The following is a 19,633-nucleotide window of genomic DNA, read 5'->3' as shown; positions in this document are numbered from 1 at the left end:
GACACATAGATCTCTCCCTCTTCATCAGAAAAGAAACAGAAATAATTGTACACGCAAGTTGTACAAACCAGACCCTCAGGTGGGTGAAATACAATAATATGGTTGTTCACTAACGTATGAACAAGCTAACTGATCTACATAGCATTAGTTAAATCTTTCATCATACTTCAGGCTGAGCAAAAAAAAAACTCTAAACAATTTCACCAGGGCAAAATAAATCAAATTTCAGATTTCTTCACTGACTTGGAGGACAGTTTCCTGTGATATTGGCATGTGGAGGTATAATGGCCAAACAAATAATTCCTACTATAAGCTTCGTTAACAATATAATGTTGTGAATGTTTAGTTCATCATTATTAATAATTTAGAGGTACTGTTTAGCTCTAGGAAGATTACTGTTGCGAAAGTAATTAGAATGCTGGGATTTGATGATTTTACCAAAACACCAAACTAAAATGGCTGATGCAGTTTCCCACGTTTGTTTAATAGAAGATACAGAGCAATAATATAATTGGTGGCTTTACCTAGTTGGAGTAATCGGACAGAAGGGACAATTTACTTAAAATTCAAACCGAGGTTTGCTGACTACTTTCATGGATATGGATGCGCTGTGGGAAAACTCTTTTGTTTCAATTTATCTGGGTGTTTCCTAGAAGAGGTTTTTAACTACAGTTTAGAACTTGTTCAGTTTGCAGCTGAGAGAAGTTAGCCAAAATAAACTTCAATTAGATATACCTACACAGTAAGCAGAGCAAAACACTAACTTCATTTCCACATGAAAGTTGCATAAAGATTAATCTCAGTTTGAACGGTGCGAGGAACAGAAGACTAGATTGTCCAGTTTGAAGTTGGTGACTGAGCCTCTAGGCAGGCCTCAGTGTCTTAGTGCAAATCTAACTAAGCAGCTGAATTTATTTGGTCGTACTGAAGCATCTATAGGGATAGCAAATGAAAGATTTTTCTCAGAATAACTAGAATTGAGGAAACTTGTACATGACAGGTACTCAGCCAACATTGTCTATCTTATTCGTTGCAGGCAAGGATGCCCAGAGGCATGGTACATTGGGGAAACTGAGCAAAGGCTACGACAACGGATGAATGGGCACCGCACAACAATCAACAGACAGGAGGGTTCCCTCCCAGTTGGGGAACACTTCAGTGGTCCAGGACATTCAGCCTCGGACCTTCGGGTGACCATCCTCCAAGGTGGACTTCGGGACAGGCAGCAGAGGAAAGTGGCCAAGCAGAGGCTGATAGCTAAGTTTGGTACCCATAGGGAGGGCCTCAACCGGGACCTTGGGTTCATATCACATTACAGGTGATCACCATTGCACTACACCTACACACACACACACACACAGGTACACACAGACACCCACACACACCCCCACACAGACTTAAGACACTCTGCACTCACTATACACACACACACACACACACTTTCTCACACTCACAACCCCCACCCCAGACAGACACACACACACACACACAGACAAAGACCCACATGCACACATATATTTTGTGTGGTGAATTTTTTTGTACTTGCAGAGTTACATTGCACTTTGCTCAAAAACTGCATGAATTTATGGAAAACTCTGTTATTTCACTTTTTAGATTAGAATCAATCTAAACATCAGGTCATAGACAGAGAACACAGGGGGCTAACACCTTCAACATATTGTCTAGCTATCACCATTGTTAACAGCTAACCCGAGAATGCAACTTAAAAAAAAAGGGGTTTTGTGATTTACACATGAATGAAGTGAAACTATCACTGTCTTCTAACAGATGAAAGGCTTAACAGACAATCAATTCTTCAATGTACAATTTCAGTTACATCACATTGCAAATTTTTGCTATAAATTCTGTGTTACGATCGAGCCCTCCACAATCACCTGATGAAGGAGCGTCGCTCCGAAAGCTAGTGTGCTTCCAATTAAATCTGTTGGACTATAACCTGGTGTTGTGTGATTTTTAACTTTGTACACCCCAGTCCAACACCGGCATCTCCGAATTAGAATTGAGGAAAATACTCCGTGACTTTTATGGTCTGTGCACAAGAAAATAACCTTAAGATTGATGTCTTATAACAGAATACAAGGAGGAAACTAGAGTACATAATGTACATAGTCAGAAGCCATATTGTTACATTAATCATGCTTACTTTGTTCAAATCCTTTTATACAATGAAGTATGTGCATATTTAAAAAAAACCAATCTTGAAACGCAGATTGACTGCTAAGATGATATATTTGGATTTCTCTTTAAATATTAATGTCTCCTAGGATTGTAACAATCCCAAAATTTCTCATTGATGAATTACTCGATTTGTTTAAATTCAATTTCCAAATGGTCAAGCTGTTTTTTTACTTGAAAGAAATGTTTTAGCCAATACAATTTTCAAATAATATATAATAGGAAAAGGCTTACCATTACAGGATTGTTATAATCCCAGCTGATGTTACTACTAGATAAATCAGACCTTAAAGAAATCTGGCTTGATAGTGTTATGAAGATGTGGGCGTTCTGTACCTTTAAGAGAGTTAAAAGCAACAGAACTACCTGACAGAACCGAGTGTTCTGAAAAGAAATATAATGTAACATTTGGCCAAACAACTCGATTAGCTGGCTGCCTGGAAATGACAAAACAGATTCAAATTAGGCCAATCAGTTTAAAATTATACCCCCAAAAATACCAAACTCCAATCCAGTTTGAATTTAGAATAATGACAATCTTAAAAGCCAATGACAGAATCAGATGCTTTTGGGGTATAAGACCAGGGAAAACTGAACAGTTGGGAGAAGAACTGCCAAGCCCCAGCATGTAAAAAGACTGCCCAAAAAATAGCTCTCTTAAAAGGTACCTTTACTGATCAGTAACCGGTGAAGCAGAAATCCCGAATAAGAAAAGAAGACCAGAATTCAGAGAAAACGAAAGCTGCCTGGTTTTGAGATAAGTTTTGTTTTGTAAATTGTAATCTGGAGTTTTATCGGACTAGTATTACTTAAGGGAAGGTAACAGATCGGTTAGAGTAAGGAATTGTAAATGGCTGTTTGCTAATTATTCTCTGTTATACTTTAAGAATTAAAGTTGTTAATTTTTACGTTAACTAATTCTTGGCCTATTGAATTTTCACAGATTACTGCATGGGATAAATCTTTTCTGTGTTGCTGGTATTAAATAAAGGAGAGTGTATCTCATGTTGCATCAACAGTTTTTAAAAAAATTTAACATGGTGGTCATTCACTGAAATGTAGGTGTCCAAAGCTGCAGATTTTCTTTAACAATAAAGTTTATTACACAAAAGGAAAAGCTAAAACAAGTCAAGCTAAATATAAAACACAGTTTGGACAATCTTAGAACCAACAGCAACACAAAATCTCATCTGTTTCCCAACTCTATCATTTCATTACATTTCAAATCCAGAGAAATTACTCTTTGTCATCATAGTGAAAAGCTCTCAGACCTCCAAAAATCTGCAAATTTCTAACCATACCTGTGAGCCTGGAAGTTTCACAAGCTAAACCAAGGTACCTGGCTTTCTTTGAACTGTCCAATACTCCTTTCTATGAGAGAAACTCTTTTTGCTTACAACCCCAGTCAGGCCTCCTCCAAAAACTGCCCTCAGAACGAAGATTGAAATCTCTAGGTTTTCCAAGCTAAAATAAATTTTTGATCATTCTAAACCAAAAGCAAATTTATCTTACAATGTTTACTCCCTGTGTCATAAACTCCACACCATCTTCAATTAACACTCCAAGGGGTTTACAGTCACCTACTCTCTGACAGATTAAGTTACTGTTCCATAAAAGACACTTGGCCCTTTTTTATAAAAACCTTCACAAAAGTAACCAACACCAAATGTCACTGGTTGAAATCCAAATTCTAAAAATGATGATCGCTCAGTTTAGAATTAGACTTAGGTTTTATTGCCATGTGCACTCAACTACAGGAATACATGAGTACAGTGAAAAGTTTACAATGTCGCCATTCCCAGCACCATCTTAGGTACCAAATCTTAGTACAATGTAGAAAAATAAAGAAATACATGAACATTTCACTGTCACAATTTTTCTTAGGATAAAGTAGAAAAATAAACAAAGAAAGATTAAAGTTCAGCATTACAGTTCTTCTTTAGCCATGGGCCTGCAGATGCTCCACGCTGGGCTTTCCCCATGAGGGCTCAGCTCGTTCTTTTGCCTGTGCTGCTCTCTTGGCGCTGATTGCCAGAGTGCTGCCTGGCTGGGCTCACCAGCCACCTCATTGCCAACCACTCCAAACCTCAATGATGCCGCAATGCTGCTGACCACTAGAGTTCTGCCAAGCTCATTAGATGCCTAGTCACTGAGTGCCAAAGTTGGCCCGATAGCTGGTTTGCAATTCACAGCGATAACAACACGTGTTCAATTCACATACCAGCTGAAATTACCATAAACATGAACGCCTCCTTAACCTCGACTCTAGCTTGAGATGTCGTGACGCTCAGATTAAAACACCACCAGTCGTCACTCTCTAATGCAAGAGTCGTCCGATGGTTTGGTGGGATGGTAAATATGTATTACACACCTTTCATTGAAGGGTTTCTTGGTCATGAGTAAAGTACCATATTCAACTTCAGTGGGCTATAATCATAAAACTCAGTGAAAAGGTTAACGTATGGTTCACTTTCTTTCACATAATTTTCAAATCAGCCAGCACCCAAAACACAAATTTCTCCATTGCCAATCGATATTATAATAAATGCTGCTATCTATCATCTTACATTTCCTTAGTAAAACAAGAGAGCTGCTGAAGTCAGATCTACTTTGAGATTTGAAATTAGATGGACTTTTGAAGTACAATTTTGGAAATAATAATGATAAATGCTAGAAGGTGCTTATGTATGAGCAGTACTGAAAGATTAAAGTTGATTTATGGGTTATCTTCTATGTAAAATCAAACAAATCCAAAGACTTATCACAGATATATATGTGTGTGTATATTATATATAAAATACAAATACATATATATATATATCTCACACACATCATACTGAGCATTGTTGACTTATAAACTGAGACATGTCAATCTTCAGTTAACAAGCAAATCAACAGTTCTCTCTCACCAAACAAAGCTCAATCACTGTGTGTAACATGACTGAACTCTCCTGCAGGAAATGAATACTCCCAGACGAAACTTCCAGATGCTGGAAGAGATCGTGCATGGATGCATACTTGGCTATGTTCGAGAAAGAGGAGGAGATCGTGCTGGTCAAGCAGTTGCCAAGAAGCCGTTTTGGTGGACATCCCCTCAATGATGTTGTCACTTTGAATCAAGGCTGAAAAAGTAGCTTAATGCAAATTACCTGGACCGCAATTAATAACAGTCATTAATTGTCACCGGTCTACTGAATTTCCCACAATGCAAATTGGTGCATCCCATTTGAAAGGTCTGCATCAAAGAAATCTCTCAGATAAACAAAAAAAATGTATTTAGAGGCTGTAATGAGTGAAGTTTTACCAGTGAGTACTCATTAATTTTCTGATTAACAACTTGAAGAAAATGGTTTTACTTTACCTGCATCTCCCAACTGAGCATAGAGCTATAGGGTCTCCAACCACAGCAACCAGGGACTGTGCCCGAGTGATGGCAGTATTAAGTAGCTTGTAATTAGAAAGAAACCCATAATCCAGGTCCTCGGTGGAGTCCTCTACCAACTGTTCCTTTCGCTTGATGGGGGTTTGCTTATGTTTGCATGTATGTCTTGTCCTTACTGTACTGAGAAATAAGACTCTAAACTGCTTGCCTGAAAAATTAAAAAGAAACAAGGATTCATGTGATTTTTTGAAGTCAAGCTAACTTAAAAGCAACGATTATCTGGAAAAAAACGATCACAGCTACTACAAAGATATTGCACATGATTCACGATGGCCGCTATTAACTCAATGAAGCCATGTTGTCCTTTTATGCCCACACTACTTGAGCCATTTTGATTTAATGGCACCTTTATTACAGGTAAATTTATGACTGATATGTATAGCTTCAAAGTTGCAATTTAAGTCTTCAATTTTAAGGATGTGATTTGATTTTACAAAAAACAATCAGCACTCTCTTCAAAGGCAGAACATTTTGGTTTACATCCTTCTCTTCTGGCTTACTCTTTGGTTTAGAGTGGGCAGCTTGCAGTGTTAAGGGACTGCTGAATTGTTGATGGCGCTGTCTTTTCATTGATACATTGAAGTGAGGTCGCACTTGGTTTCTGCGGTAGATAAAAAAATTCCATACCATTCTTTAAATTATTCTTCAGTGCCTTAACTTATGGCTATTAGTCATAGAGATGTACAGCATGGAAACAGACCCTTCGGTACAACCCGTCCATGTCGACCAGATATCCTAAACCAATCTAGTCCAACCAGCCTGCACCTGGCCCATATCCCTCCAAACCTTTCTAATTCATATACCCATCCAAATGCCTATTAAATGTTGCAATTGTACCAGCCTCCACCACATCCTCTGTCAGCTCATTCCATACACGTACCACCCTCTGCGTGAAAAGGTTGCCCTTTAGGTCTCTTTTATATCTTTCCCCTCTCACCCTAAACCTATGCCCTCTAGTTCTGGACTCCCCAATCCCAGGGAAAAGACTTTGTCGATGTATCCTATCCATGCCCCTTATAATTTTGTAAACCTCTATCAGGTCACCCCTCAGCCTCTGACACTCCAGGGAAAACAGCCCAAGACTGTTCAGCCTCTCCCTGAAGCTCAGATCCTCCAACCCTGGCAACATCCTTGTAAATCTTTTCTGAACCCTTTCAAGTTTCACAACATCTCTCCGAGAGGAAGGAGACCAGAATTACACGTAATATTCCAACAGTGGCCTAACCAATGTCCTGTACAGCCGCAACATGACCTCCCAATTCCTGTACTCAATACTCTGAGCAATAAAGTAAAGCATACCAAGCGCCTTCTTCACTATCCTATCCACCTGCGACTCCACTTTAAAGGAGCTATGAACCTGCACTCCAAGGTCTCTTTGTTCAGCAACACTCCCCAGGACCTTACCATTAAGTGTATAAGTCCTGCAAAGATTTGCTTTCCCAAAATGCAGCACCTCGCATTTATCTGAATTAAACTCCATCTGCCACTTCTCAGCCCATTGGCCCATCTGGTCAAGATCCTGTTGTAATCTAAGGTAACCCTCTTCGCTGTCCACTACACCTCCAATTTTGGTGTCATTTGCAAACTTGATAACTCTACCTCTTTTGCTTGCATCCAAATCATTTATATAAATGACAAAAAGTAGAGGGCCCAACACCGGTCCTTATGGCATTCCACTGGTCACAGGCCTCCAGTCTGAAAAACAACCCTCCGCCACCACCCTCTGTCTTCTACCTTTGAGCCAGTTCACCCTTTATTCCATGAAATCTAACCTTGCTAATCAGTCTCCCATGGGAAACCTTGTCGAACGCTTTACTGAAGTCCATATAGATCACATCTACTGCTCTGCCCTCATCAATCTTCTTTGTTACTTCGTCAAAAAACTCAATCAATCATGGCACAAAGCCATGTTGACTATCTCGAATCAGTCCTTGCCTTTCTCAATACACATACCTCCTGTCCCTCAGGATTCCCTCCAACACCTTGCCCACCACCAAGGTCAGGCTCACTGGTCTATAGTTCCCTGGCTTGTCCTTACTGCCCTTCTTAAACAGTGGCACCACGTTTGCCAACCTCCAGTCTTCCGACACCTCGCCTGTGACTACCGATGATACAAATATCTCCGCAAGAGGCCCAGCAATCACTTCTCTAGCTTCCCACAGAGTTCTCGGGTACACCTGATCAGGTCCTGGGGATTTATCCACTTTTAACCGTTTCAAGACATCCAGCACTTCCTCCTCTGCAATCTGGACATTTTGCAAGATGTCACCATCTATTTCCCGACAGTCTATATCTTCCATATCCTTTTCCACCGTAAATACTGATGCAATCCTCAATAGCATCACTGAAACAAATTATCAGATCATCTCATTGCTGCGCATGGGACCATCCAAATGCAAACTGGCTGCTGCATTTCTTTCCGTTACAGTAATGCTACAAAGGATGTACCAAAGCATTGAAAACCAAAGGTCATGAAGATGGCTTTTTAAATTGCAAGCCTTTTACTCTTTCAAATCACAGCTATAAAGAATATAACAATGCAAAGATAATTAATATCCATTGCGGAGTAGGATGATTTTCAGACTTAGGCCAAAAGAGTAAATGCAAACTCCCTACAGATGTAGTTGTACCTGTATGGATCCAATACTCACTGATGTTAATGATTGAGCTGAAATATTTATTTTTTCCACAATACCCATTGACTCACAGACATGTTGGGTTTCATTGTGTTGATTTTCATTTTAGAAAAAAGGCGACTAAAATCTATTTAGATTTTAAAAGATTATAGAGTCATAGAGATGGACAGCATAGAAACAGACCCTTCGGTGCAACTCGCCCATTCTGACCAGATATCCCAACCCAATCTCGTCCCACCTGCCAGCACCCGGCCCAAATCCCTCCAAACCCTTCCTATTCATATATCCATCCAGATGCATTTCAAATGTTGCAAATGTACTAGCCTCTACCACTTCCTCTGGTAGCTCATTCCATACATGTACCACCCTTTGCATGAAAAGGTTGCCTCTTAGGTCTCTTTTATATCTTTCCCTTCTCACCCTAAACCTACGCCCTTTAGTTCTGGACTCCCCCAGCCCAGGGAAAAGACTTTGTCTATTTATCCTATCCATGCCCCTCATGATTTTATAAAATAAAACTTGATAAGATTTTATAAAATTATTTGTTTTGTATAGAAAAATCAACAGATTTATCCTGTCACTGCCGTTTTGCTGGGAGGAAGATTGATGAAATTATTTAGACAACAACAGATTAAGACAGCTAACAGAATTTCACTTAGCAAAAGCTCTCACTCCAACCAGTTGTCAGGAGGGGATGGAGATAAGCAGTGATCTTCCTCAAAACCTGCAGGTACACTGACTGCATCAACAAGGTTCAGTCATTAGGTAAAATTCCCAAGTTCCATCCTTGCCCTTCTGATTAACTTCAACCCTCAAAGTCACATGCCGCTTGTGACAATGAAACTCAAGAAGAAACTAATTTATGCACTCCCCCTGCAAGAACCATGAAAGCAAGTTGTATAATTTCACAGAAATACATCAAACCACATGGGCCTAGCTTCAATAATGAAGCTTTCAAAATATTTTGTACTTTCTGACCTTTGTTAAAGTAGGATAAAACATTGCTCTCTTTATTCTTTGTACACTACTACAATATAAAAAGACAGTTTACTTCTGTTGGATAAGGGGGTAATCCAAGATGGAGGACGGGAAAAATTTCTGGCTGTAACAGCTGCTCCTTTTTTTGATGTATTTTAGGTGTTGGAGATGATTTCCTCAAATTCCAGGAGCAGCAATTACTGTTCTATATGCTGTTGCATTGTTTTGGAACTTTGGGGAAAAAAGTCAAAACAACAGCAGTTTTAAAAGGGAGAAGAGCAGACAAAGGAAGCACATGGTGAGGTCATTGCAGGAGAGAGAGAGAGAGAGAGAGAGAGAACCTGCACAGTTACTGCCTTTGCTATTTTAAATTCATGTATCGCTGGACATCGGAGTGCGTCTGGGAAAATTAACAAACAGTGAAATTCACAACTAATCTTGGAGGGACCTGTTTGGGCAAAGTTCACAACACAGAATCAGATAAGTTAATCATTGTTTTAAGCCTGTCCAATAGAAAGGCTGCAGTAGTGAGTAGAGTGGTTTCTTTCTTGATTATGTGTTTTTGTAGAAAAATCTCTTGATTAATCTTAAAATATAAGCCATAACTATTAATTTAACCTGGGGCAGTGTTTTGTAGAGAAATAAGATGGTGTTATTTTCTGGGTCTGTCGATTGTGAAGGAGCAAAAATGGTCTTTAGTACAGTGATATGTACTTCTTGTCAGATGTGGGAGTTTAAAGAGAGTTTAAGGATTACTGCGGACTATATCTGCCATAAATGCTGCTAGATGTGAATCTTATCAGATCAAATGGATCGGTTGGAGAAACAGTTAGAAGCGATGAGGAATTTGCAACAGTAACAGTATGTGATGGATGGCAGTTATAGGAAGGGGGGAAAGTCTCAGATACCTTTCCTGGAGTTAACCCATCTATATGACTGTAAGAGAGATAGGTACCTCGGGCAGGAGTCTTTTGTGGATGTACCCATTTGAAACAGGAATGCTGTTTTGGAAAATGTAGGGAGTGATGGATTCTCAGGGGAACGTAGCACAAACAGCCAAGTTTCTAGTATTGAGACTGGCTCTAATGCAACGAGGGGTACGTCGGCTTCCAAGAGATCAATTGTGTTAGGGGATTCTGTAGTCAGAGGTACAGACAGATGTTCCTGTGGCCAGCAGAGAAAAAGCAGAATGGGGTGTTGTTTACCTGGTGCCAGGATCAAGGATGTCTCAGAGAGGGTACAGAATGTTCTCATGGGGACGAGGGGCCAGCAGGAGGTCATTGTCCACATTGGAACCAACGACATTGAAAGGGAAAAGGTTGAGATTCTGAAGGGAGATTACAGAGAGTTAGGCAGAAATTTAAAAAAGAGGTCCTCAAGGGTAGTAATATCTGGATTACTCCCAGTGCTACGAGCTCGTGAAGGTAGGAATAGGAGGATAGAGCAGATGAATGCATGGCTGAGGAGCTGGTGTATGGGAGAAGGATTCACATTTTTGGATCATTGGAATCGCTTTTGGGGTAGAAGTAACCTGTACAAGAAGGACAGATTGCACCTAAACTGGAAGGGGACTAATATACTGGCAGGGAAATTTGCTCAAGCTGCTTGGGAGGATTTAAACAAGTCGGGGAGGGGGGGGTTGGGATCCCAGGGAGATAGTGAAGAAAGAGATCAATCTGAGACTGGTACAGTTGAGAACAGAAGCGAGTCAAACAGTCAGGGCAGGCAGGGACAAGGTAGGACTAATAAATGAAAGTGCATTTATTTCAATGCAAGGGGCCTAAACAGGGAAGGCAGATGAACTCAGGGCATGGTTAGAAACAGGGGACTGGGATATCATAGCAATTACAGAAACATGGCTCAGGGATGGGCAGGACTGGCAGCTTAATGTTCCAAGATACAAATGCTGCAGAAAGGATAGGAAGGGAGGCAAGAGAGATGGGGGAGTGGCATTTTTGATAAGGGATAGCATTACAGCTGTGCTGAGGGAGGATATTCCCAGAAATACATCCAGGGAAGTTATTTGGGTGGAATTGAGAAATAAGAAAGGGATGATCACCTTGTTGGGATTGTATTATAGACCTCCTAATAGTCAGAGGGAAATTGAGAAACAAACTTGTAAGGAGATCTCAGCTATCTGTAAGAATAATAGGGCGGTTATGGTAGGGTATTTTAACTTTCCAAACATCAACTGGGACTGCCATAGTGTTAAAGGTTTAGATGGATAGGAATTTCTTAAGTGTGTACACGACAATTCTGATTCAGTATGTGGATGTACCTACAAGAGAAGGTGCAAAACTTGACCTACTCTTGGGAAATAAGGCAGGGCAGGTGACTGAGGTGTCAGTGGGGGAGCACTTTGGGGCCAGTGACCATAATTCTATTAGTTTTAAAATAGTGATGGAAAAGGATAGACCAGATCTAAAAGTTGAAGTTCTAAATTGGAGAAAGGCCAGATTTGACAGTATTAGGCAATACCTTTCGAAAGCTGATTGGATGCAGATGCTCGCAGGTAAAGGGACGGCTGGAAAAATGGGAAGCCTTCAGAAATGAGATCACGAGAATCCACAAAAAGTATATTCCTGTTAGGGTGAAAGGGAAGGCTGGTAGGTATAAGGAATGCTGGATGACTAAAGAAATTGAGGGTTTGGTTAAGAAAAAGAAGGAATCATATGTCAGGTATAGACAGGATAGATCGAGGGAATTCTTAGAAGAGTATAAAGGAAGTAAGAGTATACTTAAAAGAGAAATCAGGAGGGCAAAAAGGGGACATGAGATAGCTTTGGCAAATAGAATTAAGGAGAATCCAAAGGGTTTTTACAAATACATTAAGGACAAAAGGGTAACTAGGAAGAGAATATGGCCCCTCAAAGATCAGAAAGGCGGCCTTTGTGTGGAGCCGCAGAAAATGGGGGAGATACTAAATGAGCGTTTTGCATCAGTATTTACTGTGGAAGAGGATATGGAAGATATAGACTATAGGGAAAGAGATGGTGACATCTTGCAAAATGTCCAGATTACAGAGGAGGAAGTGCTGGATGTCTTGAGACGGTTAAAAGTGGATAAATCCCCAGGACTTGAACAGGTTCTCTTCCCCGAGAACTCTATGGGAAGCTAGAGAAGTGATTGCTGGGCATCTTGCGGAGATATTTGTATCATTGATAGTCATAGGCGAGGTGCCGGAAGACTGGAGGTTGGCTAACGTGGTGCCAGTGTTTAATAAGGGCGGTAAGGACAAGGCAGGGAACTATAGACTGGTGAGCCTGACCTCGGTGGTGGGCAAGTTGCTGGAGGAAAGCCTGAGGGACAGAATGTACATGTATTTGGAAAGGAAAGGACTGATTAAGGACAGTCAGCATGGCTTTGTGAGTGGGAAATCATGTCTCACAAACTTGATTGAGTTTTTTGACGAAGTAACAAAGAGGAATGATGAGGGCAGAGCAGTAGATGTGATCTATATGGACTTCAGTAAGGCGCTCGACAAGGTTCCCCATGGGAGACTGATTAGTAAGGTTAGATCTCATGGAAAAAAGGGAGAACTAGCCATTTGGATGCAGAACTAGCTCAAAGGTAGAAGAGGGTGGTGGTGGATGGTTGTTTTTCAGACTGGAGGCCTGTGACCAGTGGAGTGCCACAAGGATCAGTGCTGGGTCCTCTACTTTTTGTCATTTACATAAATGATTTGGATGCGAGCATAAGAGGTAGAGTTAGTACGTTTGCAGATGACACCAAAATTGGAGGTGTAGTGGACAGGGAAGAGGGTTACCTCAGATTACAACAGGATCTTGACCAGATGGGCCAAAGGGCTGAGAAGTTGGAAGATGGAGTTTAATTTAGATAAATGCGAGGTTCTGCATTTTGGCAAAGCAAATCTTAGCAGGACTTATACACTTAATGGTAAAAACAAGGACTGCAGATGCTGGAAATCAGAGTCCAGATTAGAGTGATGCCGGAAAAGCACAGCAGGTCAGGCAGCATCCGAGGAGCAGGAAAATCGACGTTTTGGGCAAAAGCCCTTCATCAGGAATAGAGCTCTATTCCTGATGAAGGGCTCTTGCCCGAAACGTCGATTTTCCTGCTACTCAGATGATGCCTGACCTGCTGTGCTTTTCCAGCACCACTCTAATCTGGAATCTTATACACTTAATGGTAAGGTCCTCGGGAGTGTTGCTGAACAAAGAGACCTTGGAGTGCAGGTCCATAGCGCGTTGAACGTGGAGTCAATAGACAATAGGTGCAGGAGTAGGCCATTCTGCCCTTCGAGCCAGCACCACCATTCATTTTGATCATGGCTGATCATCCTCAATCAGTATTCTATTCCTGCCTTATCCCCATAACCCTTGATTCCACTATCCTTAAGAGCTCTATCCAACTCTTTCCTGAAAGTATCCAGAGACTTGGCCTCCACTATCTTCTGGGGCAGAGCATTCCATACACCCATCACTCTCTGGGTGAAGACGTTTCCCCTCAACTCTGTTCTAAGTGGCCTACCCCATATTTTTAATCCGTGGCCCCTGGTTTGGGACTCACCCATCAGCGGAAACATGGTTCTTGCCTCCAGAGTGTCCAATCATTTAATAATCTTATACATCTCAATCAGATCCCCTCTCAGCCTTCTAAACTCAAGCGTATACAAGCCCAGTTGCTCCAATCTTTCAGCATAAGATAGTCCCGCCATTCCAGGAATTGACCTCGTGAACCTACGCTGCACTCCCTCAATAGCCAGAATGTTTTTCCTCAAACTTGGAGACCAAAACTGTGCACAATCTTCCAGGTGCGGTCTCACCAGGGCCCTGTACAGCTGCAGAAGAACCTCTTTGCTTCTATACTCAATTCCTCTTGTTATGAAGGCCAGCATGCTATTAGCTTTCTTCACTGCCTGCTGTACCTGCATGCTTGCTTTCATTGACTAATGTACAAGAACACCCAGATCTCGTTGTACTGCCCCTTTACCTAACTTGACTCCATTTAGGTAGTAACCTGCCTTCCTGTTCTTGCCACCAAAGTGGATAACCATACATTTATCCACATTAAACTGCATCTGCCGTGCATCCGTCCACTCACCTAGCCTGTCCAGGTCACCCTGTAATCTCCTAACATCTTCCTCACATTTCACCCTACCACCCAGCTTTGCGTCATCAGCAAATTTGCTAATATTACTTTTAATACCTTCATCGATATCATTAATGTACATTGCAAAAAGCTGCGGTCCCAGCACTGATCCCTGTGGCACACCACTGGTCACCGCGTACCATTCCAAAAGGGAGCCGTTTATCACTACTCTGTTTCCTGTCAGCCAACCAATTTTCAATCCATGTCAGTATTTTGCCCCTAATACCATGTGCCCTAATTTTGCTCACTAACTTCCTATATGGGACTTTATCAAAGGCTTTCGGAAAGTCCAGGTATGCTACATCCACTGGATCTCCCTTGTCCATCTTCAGAGTTACATCCTCAAAAAATTCCAGAAGATTAGTCAAGCATGATTTCCCCTTCATAAATCCATGCTGATTCTGATCTATCCTGTTACTGCTGTCCAGATGTGTGGTAATTTCGTCCTTTATAATAGACTCCAGCATTTTTCCCACCACTGAGGTCAGACTAACTGGTCTATAATTCTCTGTTTTCTCTCTCCCTCCTTTCTTAAAACATGGGACAACATTAGCCACCCTCCAATCCGCAGGAACTGATCCTGAATCGATAGAACATTGGAAAATGATCACCAATGCATCCATGATTTCTAGAGCCACCTCCTTCAGTACCCTGGGATGCAGACCATCAGGTCCCAGGGGCTTATCAGCCTTCAGCCCTAACAGTCTCTCCAACACCATTTCCTGCCTAATATAAATTCCCTTCAGTTCAGGTCCTTCAGCCACTATTACATCTGGGAGATTGCTCATGTCTTCCCCAGTGAAGACAGATCTAAAGTACCAATTCAACTCTTCTACCATTTCTTTATTCCCTGTAATAAATTCACCTGTTTCTGTCATAGGTAGATAGGATAGTGAAGGCGGCGTTTGGTATGCTTTACTTTATTGTTCAGAGTATTGAGTCCAGGAGTTGGGAGGTCATGTCGCGGCTGTACAGGACATTGGTTAGGCCACTGTTGGAATATTGCATGCAATTCTGGTCTCCTTCCTTTCAGAAAGATGTTGTGAAACTTGAAAGGGTTCAGAAAAGATTTATTAGGATGTTGCCAAGGTTGGAGGATTGGAGCTATAGGGAGAGACTTAACAGGCTGGGGCTGTTTTCCCTGGAGTGTCGGAGGCTGAGGGGTGACCTTATAGAGGTTTACAAAATTATGAGGGGTATGGATAGGGTAAATAGACAAAGTCTTTTCCCTGGGGCCGGGGAGTCCAGAACTAGAGGGCATAGGTTTAGGGTGAGAGGGGAAAGATGTAAAAGAGACCTAAGGGGCAACTTTTTCACGCAGAGGGTGGTACATGTATGGAATGAGCTGCTAGAGGTGGTGGTGGAGGCTCGTACAATTGCAACATTTAAGAGGCAGTTGGATGGGTATATGAATAGGAAGGGATTGGAGGGATATGGGCTGGGTGCTGGCAGGTGAGACTAGATTGGGTTGGATCAAAGGGTCTGTTTCCATGCTGTACATCTCTATGATTCTATAACTCAACCAGATGTCTCTTGTTTAATTTTCATCAACTCTCAAATACCACAACATACTTGTCCAAATACACTACCCAACATTTCTCAAACATAAAATGCTGTGGGTGGCTTGCGGGCAGCCTTTATTGCTTCAATCGTGTCTGTCACCTCCAGGAACCATCGAACAATTTCCCCTCCTTCAGGGCAACTCTTGCAAGCAACAGCCAAGACGGAAAATTTATTATGCACGCTTGGACTCTCACATAAGTAGAGCGCTGAAAGTTCAGTGCATCAAGTATACATTTCTGTCACCCAGTTCCTCAATAAGACCTTGGACTATCAGATATGGAACCAGAATGAGGTCATTCGACCAAATGACTTTGCTCCACCATTTGATAATGGCTGATATATTTCGCAATGCTATTCTCCTGCCTTCTCTCCACATCCTTCAATTCCCTCACTAATCAAGAAATTATGTCTTAAAGACACTCAATGACTTGGACTCCATAGTCTTCTGTGGAATGAATTCCAGAGACTCACCGACCTATGGCTGAAGAAACATCTCATCTCAGTTCTAAAGGGTCACCCATTCACTCTGAGGCTGTGCCCTTGGGGCCTAGTCTCTCTCACTAGTGGAAACATCTTTTCCATGCCCACTCCATCTAGGCCTCTCAGTATTCTGTTAGTTTTATTGTGATCGCCTTCATCCGAGTAAGACAATTTCCCATGGTTTACAACAAGAGAAACAGAAGAAAACAACTTTATTTTGACAAACAAGTGGGAACTCACCTTGAACATTCAAAACTCTCTCTACGTTCACTTCTGACAATCTCTTCTTACGAAGTTCTGATCGAATCCTAAACACTTGATCAGCATATGGTGTTACTACTCCAATGCTCCCTTCATCCAATTTCCCCCAGGCAACTGGCCATTTCCTTCTGAGTTCTTCAACACGTTCCACAATTTCAAAAACCTTTTTGAGGGACAAAGTATGATTTTAGTCACTGCATCTTTACATTAAAAGAACAGAACCTCTGCATTTGAAGATATTCAAAGTTTTGTTCATCACCCCAACAATAGTGAATAATGTGTAAAGTACATTCCATAACATAATATCTACTTAGCGACAGCAGCTAATTGCAAAACCTGCGCCCACACCTCCCCGCTTACCCCCATCCAAGGCCCCAAAGGAGCCTTCCACATCCATCAGAGATTTACCTCCACTTCCACTCACGTCATCTACTATATCCATTGGTCCTGATGTGGTCTCCTCTACACTGGGGAGACAGGACACCTTCTAGCGGAATGCTTTAGAGAACATCCCTGGGACACATGCACGAAACAACCCCACCACTCCATGGCCGAACACTTCAACTCCCCTTCCCACTCCACCAAGGACATGCAGGTCCTGGGCTTCCTCTTACCTCCCAATGCCTGGAGGAAGAACAACTCATATTCCGCTTCAGGATCCTCCAACCACACGGGATCAATGTGGATTTCACCAGTTTCCTTATTTCCCCAACCCAAACTTATCCCAGATCCAACCTTCCAACTTAACACCGCCCTCTTGACATGCCCATCTTCCTTCCAACCTATATGCTCCACCCTCCTCTCCGACCTATCACCTTCACCCCCAATTTCATCTACCTATCGCATTCTCAGCTACCTTCCCTTCAGCCCACCCTCCCCTCCCATTTAACTTTCAGCCCGTTGGGCCACCACCCCGTTCCTGAAGAGCTCATGTCCAAAACGTCGATTCTCCTGCTCCTCGAATGCTGCCTGACTGGTTGTGCTTTTCCAGCACCACACTCTTCGACTCTGATCTCCAGCATCTGCAGTTCTCACTTTCTCACAGCAGCTAACTGACAATTCTGTGCCAAACCAGTTTGGGATTCAATATAAATATAATGTTCAACTACAGTGTTGCACAATTGTTACAATTAACTGTTATAAAATACAACTGAATAGTGAAACACAAGGATCTTCCCTGATGCATAAAGCTACAGTGCCCCAAAAGAATTACTTTATAATCAACCATTCTCATCAAGTGTCATTTTATTTCGATAAAGGCTCAATAAAAACATATATTTGGAAACAAAATGCTCCAAATTCAATTTCACAAACTTAGACCTGACTTGATTTTTCAGTCACTGTCACCCCAAGATAAATCACTCCACATTGAGCAGAACAGATGTGGAACCAAAACCAAAACTGGTGAATTTAAATCGCAGCCATGAAATAGTTCCATTAAATACCCTAAGTCTACAAAGATATAAAACATGCACTATAAACAACAAAAACCAGAATCAAAATAATTTCAAGATCTCACTCAAGTGAACTATTTATATGGGAAGCAACATTTAATAAAAGCGCATAATGTCTAGAGATGCAAACATGTTGGAACATAAGTGGGAGCCTCAGGTAATTCCTATGAGGAGCGAAATCAATTATACAGTCTGAACTCAGATTTATTAAATCACAATGGCTCAGTGGTTAGCACTGCTGCCTCAGTGCCAGGGACCCAGATTCGATTCCAGTCTTGGGTAACTGTTCTAACTCCACATAGACATTCTCTCAGTGTCAGTGTGGGTTTCCTCCAGGTGCTCCAGTTTCTTCCCATAGTCCAAAGATGTGCGGTATAGGTGGCTAGCCCATGCTAAATTGCCCATAGCTTTCAGGGATGTGTAGGCTAGACGGGTTAGCCATGGGAAATGCAGGACTACAGGGATGGGTTGGGACTGGGTGGGGCCTGCTTCCACACTGGAGGGATTCTATTTCATTTCATTCTATACCAATGCCAGGGATATCACCTGGGATTTTCTGATTTCCAGGTCTATCAAACCGAGCTAACATGGATTCTGCCATGCTTATTTGATTTTCAGACTTTTTAAAAAGAAATTGCACAGGTATTCACCGAAAGTTTAGTAAAAGATAAAATATTTTCCTGCCATGATTCATAATGAGACTGGGGGGTGTGTTTAATGGCTGAAATAAATCAGAAATGCAAAATGAAACAGCAACGTTCCCATGTAATTGTTCCTGCTTGACAGTCAATATGTCAGTTTGGTTTTGAGCAGGTCTGTGTCCTTACCAGGAAGCTGGCGTGATTGACAGCTGACTTGTGACAAGCACATCTCCACAGATGGATATTTTTCTATTAACTTATTGATCAAATTGTTCAGACAATTTCATCAATTCTCTTTCCAGCAAAGTGAAACTTGGATGGATTGTCAAAGGAACTTTAGCACATGATCTAGGTGGAAATTGTAACGCAGCTCAGAGAGATTAAGGTAATTTAAAAAGAATGCCAAAAGTAAGTGTGATTCAGTGTGCTCACTCCTGCTGACTGTAAAAATCCAAGAGGATTCTTGCAATAGGAGCAAGTTTTGTGCACTGGCCAGCATTTCTCTTTGCCTAACACCTAATCAAACATAGCAACCATTCATGCTATTAAGGGTCATTGCTGAAACAATAGTCACTATAATTGTATAAAATATTCAGACTTCAAAGATGTAAGACATAAAATAACTGCAAGTGTTTTATTTATTTTCTCAATGCAATGCCAGAGGACATCACTGCACCCACATCAAAAGAAATCCAGAATTTTATTTTATTTGTAAGTATATGCATTATTAAACTTTAAAGTGTGCCTGTAGTGCATTTTCAATAAGTGATGACTATTTTTATAGTATTAAGTATTTCACATTGTTCCTCAGCACAGCCTAAAGGTTGAAGCACCATAATTTATTAAATTGTAGGATCAACATATTGCAAA

The 19,633-nt window shown here is 41.4% G+C and overlaps 1 protein-coding gene across 6 annotated transcripts in view; it reads right to left on the bottom strand.

Annotated features, from left to right (window-relative positions):
- The window catches only part of helz (helicase with zinc finger), a 276,040-nt gene that overhangs the window by 109,740 nt on the left and 146,667 nt on the right, over positions 1-19,633 (bottom strand). For all 6 annotated transcript variants that reach the window (XM_043715064.2, XM_043715069.2, XM_043715066.2 and 3 more), the window contains 2 exons: positions 16,648-16,831; positions 5,558-5,786 (listed from right to left, as the gene is read on the bottom strand). In XM_043715064.2, the coding sequence (XP_043570999.2) occupies positions 5,558-5,786; positions 16,648-16,831 (413 nt within the window). The remainder of the gene's footprint in view (positions 1-5,557; positions 5,787-16,647; positions 16,832-19,633) is intronic.

Source organism: Chiloscyllium plagiosum, unplaced genomic scaffold (assembly GCF_037043375.1).
Source record: "Chiloscyllium plagiosum isolate Xiang-an unplaced genomic scaffold, Cpla_swu_hap1 HiC_scaffold_25, whole genome shotgun sequence".
Taxonomy (NCBI): Eukaryota; Metazoa; Chordata; class Chondrichthyes; order Orectolobiformes; family Hemiscylliidae; genus Chiloscyllium; species Chiloscyllium plagiosum.
This window is presented reverse-complemented; position numbering and strand designations above follow the sequence as displayed.